Source organism: Xiphias gladius, chromosome 4 (assembly GCF_016859285.1).
Source record: "Xiphias gladius isolate SHS-SW01 ecotype Sanya breed wild chromosome 4, ASM1685928v1, whole genome shotgun sequence".
NCBI classification, from domain to species: Eukaryota; Metazoa; Chordata; class Actinopteri; order Istiophoriformes; family Xiphiidae; genus Xiphias; species Xiphias gladius.
In genome coordinates, this window is record NC_053403.1 from 10,313,306 (window position 1) to 10,320,773 (window position 7,468).

At 44.1% G+C, this 7,468-nt stretch overlaps 1 protein-coding gene across 1 annotated transcript; it reads right to left on the bottom strand.

Annotated features, from left to right (window-relative positions):
- Positions 1–731: 731 nt before the first annotated feature.
- Positions 732–4,181, bottom strand: paplnb (papilin b, proteoglycan-like sulfated glycoprotein). The gene is given in 11 exon segments (XM_040125964.1): positions 732–874; positions 1,348–1,426; positions 1,498–1,650; positions 1,753–1,929; positions 2,307–2,540; positions 2,686–2,816; positions 3,123–3,224; positions 3,294–3,355; positions 3,650–3,684; positions 3,686–3,760; positions 4,125–4,181. Coding segments are annotated over 11 exon segments (1,248 nt in total).
- Between the last annotated feature and the right edge of the window lie 3,287 nt (positions 4,182–7,468).

Genomic DNA, 7,468 nt, shown 5'->3' on the forward strand with positions numbered 1-7,468 from the left:
TTTAGATGCTTTGGTCTATTTTAAAAATAATTTGAAATTAAAGGGGTATTCCAATGATTTAGTGTTGTGCTGCAGTTGGAGAACCTGTGACAAACAGATTTTAAAAATGACTATCACAATTTTTGCAGCAGAGGCCAAAATACATATCATGAGTTTTAGTCATGAGTAGGGTTCAAGCCCCCAAAAAACACTTGATCTCACATTTCCCATAACGCAAGAACATCTTTCATTAGACCCACCCAGCTTGGTAAACACCCACATCTTTCAAACTCAACACACTCAGTTGATAAAGCAGGTTTTCTTTTATAAATTTGTACTTTGCCGAAGCTTCAGTCTCTGAAAGACTTGATAAGGCTTCTTTTAAAGGCTAGGTAGCACTTTCCATAAAGAGCAAACTGAGCTTTGATTTGTAAAATCAGTGGAGTGCCCCTTTAATAAATCTGCATTATTTAACAGCTTTAATGAGTTTATTGAAACAAGATGAGGAACACATGTGATTCCTACCACTGTTGTCTGGTACTCGGGACATCCAGCCCTTCCAAATCGTTGAGCTGGAGTCGTCCCATCCAAACAACAGCCATACCTAAAGAGGAGGGATTCTTTTTATTCAATGTGGGAACGCTTTCTATTGAGCCAACAAGCCAATCATCAATTCATCAAATCATCATTTTTGTCAAATATCGGTTACAAGGATGGGATCCGGGAAGCAGCATGACCTGGTGCGAACACAGTCAGCTTGGAAGCAGCCCTCGCTCCTGGGTCCGGTGGCAGAGGTATGGCCAATCGGGACAGCAGCCATAAAATGACTGTGCACAGTGAGGGCCAACCACAGGAGGGTAGGGCTCGTAGGCAATGTTTGTCTGTGGCCTGGAAACTAAAGCAAGTAAACACAGGCACAGACGTGATCAAAAAATACCGCTACTGTACAGGCCATGCACAAAATATAAGTTAAGCCTTTTGGTTTGTAGTTTGGCTGGATCATTTATTTTAGACCCTAAATATGGCCTTCAGACGTGAGGTGGTATAGAAAGAGTTTGGGCTTCTGTGTTTGTGAATAAGACACATTAAATAAATGAGAAACCGGTGTAGTCATGCTCTAGACAGGTACAATAACAACATACTGTAAGGGCAGGTTTTCTTTATTGCCTTAGGACGCTTTCATTCATAAATAATCTCTTTTGGTGATAACAAAGTTCAAATAAGTGGGTACCCATTCTTTTTTTTTTTAATTCTTTGCACATCTTCTTTACTACTGTTTTGGCTACACGTATACACATATAAAATAATTGCATGTTCAAACGTGCAAAGAAAGAGAATAATATTACATCCTCCTCATGTTCTACATACCTGAAGAGTCTCCCGGAACATGGGGCACAAATCCTCTCATGGTGCTTTCATGTGCCCTTGGATCCTGTACACTTGGGACCACAAAGGAGAAACTGCATTCATTAAATATGAACAAGCATAAATAATCAAAAGGGTGTTCAGATTTGGCTGACTCTGCGCTCCAGGGCATGGCTGTGAGTTGCATGCCTCAACAGAGACGGGTCTGCTGGCTAATCCACACCGGGCCTCGGGGTAGGGGTTCAAATCTGTATCAAAACAGCCAACCCTCCTCTCCCGCACACCACCACCACAGCTTCTAGTGCACTGCAGACACAAGAGAAGAGAGGCAGAATAATAATGTGGAGATAGAAGAGATTTGTGAGTCTTCTTTGCAGTACAAAACACCTCTTTATCCTCTTCAGTTACCAGTCCGTAGGCAGTCACATGCCAGGTAATGTGCGTGTGGCGGGCAGCCCTGCGGCAGGCCTTGACAGAAGGAGGTCGCGCCAGTCCGCTGCAGGTACGGTCAGCCAGATGTTCACCTCCCAGTCCCACACGGATCACCTCCCTCGTCTGCCAGCCTTCTCCACAGGTCACCGGACACTGACCGTCATTATGCGACAAGGTGTTCAAATCCTGTCTTCATTCCTCAACATAATGATCACAGATAAATAAAACCAAGACCATTAGTAGCCTCTATGTCAAAGCAGTTGTTCACAGCCAAATTTTCAAGATTTAACAACATGGACGATAGACCTTGTGTCTTTCCACCACTCTTGGACAGTGCAAAACACAGCAAAAAGGGGACACTGATTGGTACTATTTTGTTGTATTTTTTACAGTGCTTCAAAGGATAAATGTTGTAGAGGTCTGTTTTTGTTAGACCTTTAACTCCCTCCCATTCCGTTGCCAGAAACAACGTGCCTGTCTATATGATGATCAAAATGTCAAATTTAAGTTCTCTGCTGTAAGACACAAACCACGCCGAAGCTTGAGGTCCCGTACTCGGACGCACGTTTGCCGGCCTGCTGACCCTGTGGCCCCTGAAGGTTGCTGGGTGACGCAGTGAGACTCTCGCACCACACGGGGGCTCGCTGGGGTCCCGAGGCCCGGCACTCCACGCTGCGGTACGGCATGCCCTCCGTTGCCAGGTGGCCGAGCACTCTCCGTGGAGACCGGCTGCGTGGGTGTGTGCGAGATGCAAAACCAGCATGCTTGGGCAATTTGATAAATTGCCCAAGCATGGATAAGCATGGATAAATAAAAGCTTAAAAAAATGATAGAAAAAAAACAGACACTGATATTCTATAAATCTATCATTTTTAAATGTTAACTGCAGAATATCAGTTCTGCTCTCACCCTGGAGATGCCGTCCACACAGATGTCAGTGCGGCCCCCGTAGCAAGGTGTCCCATCTACCACTGCAGGTCCGTGTCGGTAGAAGAAGTTCTCGCCTCTTGGGACACAGTTCAGCTCACATGGATTGGACGCTGGAATATTACAGACACAGTAGTCACCACCCTGTGACAGGTATTATCTGTGAAGGATTATGCGTATGGAGTTTGTCCCGCTCGGAGCCGAATGTGCCGGGGTTTCCTTGTGCAATACAGCGAGGGTGAGAAAAAGAAGACAACCACTGTAATGTCACTCACTATTTGTGTCTGTCAGTTCAGGTTAACTTTTGTGTAATTCGTAATCCAAAGTGGTTAAATAAAACTCTTAAGAGTTATTTAAAAGCACTATTTTGCCTAGATTCAGACAGTGTGACTGTACAGTATAATCAGTGGTTCTTATACCTCCATAATAAGGTACCCATGAGTGATGCTTGCCCTGAAAGTCCAGTATGTCAAACTGGGAGCCCTGCTCCTCCCTGAAGTTCCTGGATCCAATTGGACATTTATACAATGACACAAAATGCTGGATTATTAATATATATTTAGGAGACATTATTGCAAGTTGTGGGCCGACATGTGTATTGCAGCTTCGGAAGGTCTTAGAGGATCCAATGCAGTTATGTCCTCCATCTGTCCTGCCAGAGAGAGAAAAGACGTGTGCACGCGGGCCAGATATCTCTCTTTTTTTGTTAAATGCATTTGGCTTTATTGGTCATGTCTAAAACATATAAATGCATATCATGTGCTTATAAAATGATCTTTTAGGCAAAATACAGTTGTAACTAAAAATAAAAAGGCAAAGGAAGATAAGGGAGGGTGACAGATATAAAACATTTTTGAAAAGATCATTAAAACAATAATTATTGTAATACTTTTCAAATCCAAGGGACTCTCATCCCATTCTAACAACCTATGACTCTATGTCCTACCTTGAGGTGATACATCTCCTGGTTCTCATTGCCACATCCTGTGCCACAGGTGCGGCTGCAGGGCCCAGAGGCTCCAAACTCCCCCCAGTAATCGTGGGTCGGCTGTGACAGCTGAAAGAAGCGGTAAAACTCCTACTCGCTCAGCTGCTGGAACACTTAGTGCTCTCACACGCCGTATCATAGGCCATCCACCAACCACTGACACACACTGAGGACATGCTAGAGACACCGAAATAGAATTGGGGGAAATTTAGCCACAAATCATCCCCTGCAGGATGCATAGCGTGTCTAAACCTGCTCTTTTACATAGCCTGACAACAGCCTGACCGCTGGCACGTGTCAGAAATTATATATCTGGCTTTAATATGTTGAGATGTTGGACACACTGTACTTAGCACTCTTTGTGATTTCCATCATACTGACATGTGCACGCAAATGGTGCAATATTATTAATACTGTTAAAAGCGAGACTCGCGGTGGGGGCAGGTCCAGCCAGCAGCTGCAGGAGACCCAGGACTAGCAGGATGTTCATGTTCACCAGAAGCCACTGCAGGACTACTGGTAAGGATAGCAACTAAATAAGTCAACTTTCAGTGCAAGTACTTCTATTTAAAACAAATCATGTATGTGCAATTAGTCCATTAACACGTGTACAATATGTGAATCAGACGAAACCTAAATGCCATGACACCACTGGTGATTTCTCGGCTAATGTTTACTACATGCCTTAAATGTGCAAAGGGATTCACCTGGACAGTTGAAATATGCCAATAACAAATCTGATGACATCCTGTCTTGTCTTGCCTTTGAGAAATGAATTCCCCAGCAGGTCGACCAGCAGTCCAGAGGGACATGCACCACAGTAGTGAAGGTTGTTACTGACAACCAGCTTCATATCTTCTCCTGTAAAGTGTCAGGTTTCAACCGCACAGAGAAAGACGGGCTTTTTTTCCCAAAAGATTTTGATGTCTTTTTTCTTTTTTTTGACAATGACTATAAGCTGTTCTTTCCCAATTTGGGGTAGACTGCTTCCAGTTAAGACCCTTGGACCATAGTGCTGTTTTGTTTTGGCAGTTTTTGCACAACCCTTTTTATTTTGCTGTCCTTGTGCAAAAATTTAAATGAAATCGTTGTTCGGTACATTGCACTGTAGGGAAGAAGAACAAGAAGAGGGTGTTTGAGCAGACATAATTTAATGGTTTAATGCATGAATTTTAAATGTGAAAGCAATAATATTCATAAAGTTATTACAGAAGAAACCCAATAAATTGTGATGTAGGGTAAAAGAGTGATTGATTTTTCTTCATAGTGCTGGCCACGGATTGTCCCTTTCGCGCACCTCATAACCACTAAATACAGACGAGTCAGTCACAGCCGAGGTGCTGGTGGGAGATAAACATGGCCCTCAGGCTCTATTTAGGTTTGTTTTCGTCCGAAACCACAGCGGAGCATGGCCGGACGGGAAGAGAATATGGAAGATTTACCACCGGGAATCAGCGGAGCGCAACATTCCTGTGCCGCAATTTCAGCAAACTGAAGGACCCGTCCAGGCCGACGAGGGTAGAATATATACTTTAGCCTTACCTATGAACACAGAACGCCTGAGTGATGGGAAAAATAATTAGTGGGTTTGCAGAAAAAATTTTTTGATGAGAGCAGAAGTGAGAGTAAATTATTTTTTTTTAACACGCAAAACAGGTTGAACCTCTGTGAGGGCTTGTCATCGCCGCTGCTTAAGACAGCAGCACATGGTCATCTAGTATGAAAGCAATGCAGCAAACTGTACCTCTGTTAAGCTCATAATGTTCCAGTTTTTATGAAAACTATGCCAGAAAGGTGATGATTAAGCTTTATGGTTATTTTTGAGGTGTTGTTGTAATGTATTATGTTACTGGACTTAGCATAGTGATACAGAGTCATGCATTTTACCCAGTTCTTTTCAGTGAAAGTGGTTGTCAGATATAAACCTAAAAATCACAATTTGCACAACAACAAGTTTATATAATGCCATTCAGGAGTCTCATTAAAACATTGTTTCAAAGCCATGAATACCTCCGCATCACCCATCCCTTCCAAATTTTCACTCACACATCTCAGTCCGAAACCAACCCCCACAGTCTTGTTTTTCTCCGCGATGAGAAAAATAAGTCTGTCAGCCCCTCTCTGTCCCTCAAAGCTGCCGGTTCAGTTTCTGTACTTGCTTCTCCTTGACCTCAAAGGCACTCTTGGTTTCGAACAGGTCATCCACTGTTTCTATGATCTCCTGCATTTCTCGGGACAGCTCAGAGTAGCTCTCCTTCAGCTCCTCCTGCTGCTGCCTCAGGTCCACCGCCGCACGCATCAGCTCGGTGGCCTGGTGACTGCAGTGGCTCCGCAGCTGCTCCACGTCCGACAACAGCACCTCCATGCTCTTCATCAGCTGCTCCAGGCGGTCGGCGGTAACCTCAAACCCAGAGGTGTCCAGACTCCCGACCTCGCTGTTGTCTGGGACCTGGGCCTCAGCCTCTGGGTCTGCCTTTGAGCCTGTCTCCATCCTCCTGGTGTAGCAGCTCTCAGCCACTTGATTCTCAAGTCAGACTTCAGTAAAACAGATATCTGGAAGAAAAGGGAACCATTTAGCTGCAGGCAAGGACTGTGAAAAGGTTAAAGGCTAGAGAAAATTCAAATATTTTGAGAAAAACACTGAGAAATGTCGAAAATTTAGAGCTGCTCCACACTGTTTCTCAGCTGGTAAGGAGTTTAAGCTCCTTACAGGGGGTGAAATATGCACTTCTGACTAATCTTCTCCCGCTTGTGCGCCTGTGTGTACAGTGTGTGTGTGCGCGCATAGCTATATGTGTGTGTGTGCCCAGGTGCCCTTTCACCGACGCGTTGTCCTATAATCCAGTTAGGGCAGCTAACCCGAGGAAATCCCCGGTCCAGACCATTGCTGGCTCGGGTGAGCGGCAGGCGGGACATCAGATTATGTGGTTCTTCCCTCCTCCCAAACCTACTGGCTGTCGTGTCTGTCTGAGTACACAGATTAAGCGTGTCCTCGTGAAGTCGTCTGTGGGTGGCCTTGACACTCACATGCACACACTCATATGCATACTATAATCGCCTATTCTCTGTCTGATCTAATCTGCCTTTCAGTCCCCCTTTTCCTCAGGTGTTGCTCTAGTGATACACTTTTCACTGGGTGTTTCGGGCCAAACTCTTGTGAATGCGAAGAAGTGAAGCAGGTCTGTCTTTATTCACTGCACCACAAACCTAAGTAGGGAAAAAGCAATCAAACTCTGGTCCTGTAATTTTAAATTGTCTCTCCCGAATCAATGTAATGGAAAAATATTTCACAGTCACTCTCACTTCTTCCGGTATCTTGTGTCAGTAGCCTACACAGATAGTTGGATGGTAAATTAAATGGTCTGCTCGATCAAGGACGTAGCTCTGTACAAGTCTTTATGCTGGATCCTGAATATGGAGGGAGTTTTTGTAAGAGGACTTTGAGACGCTGCCCTCTGATGGTTCCTTTGGTAAGGGATGCTATGCTGAGAAAAACCACCAGAGCTGCCTGTCATCCAGCTAAAGATGGGACCGAGAATGCAATGTCTCAAGTCAGAAGAATTGTTCAGCTGTTAAAACGAAAGAGTCAGTTTCCTGATAGGACATTTTGACGTGCTAATGAAATATGGCTCAGGTAGTAGCCAATGGAAATGTTTGGAAAATGTAGAAAATGTGGAATGTGTAAATTGAGATTTTAGTTTCAGTAAATTATAGTAAAGTTAGTACAACTTAGTTGATGTTTACAAGCAATCATACCAAGATTACATCTTTTTTCAT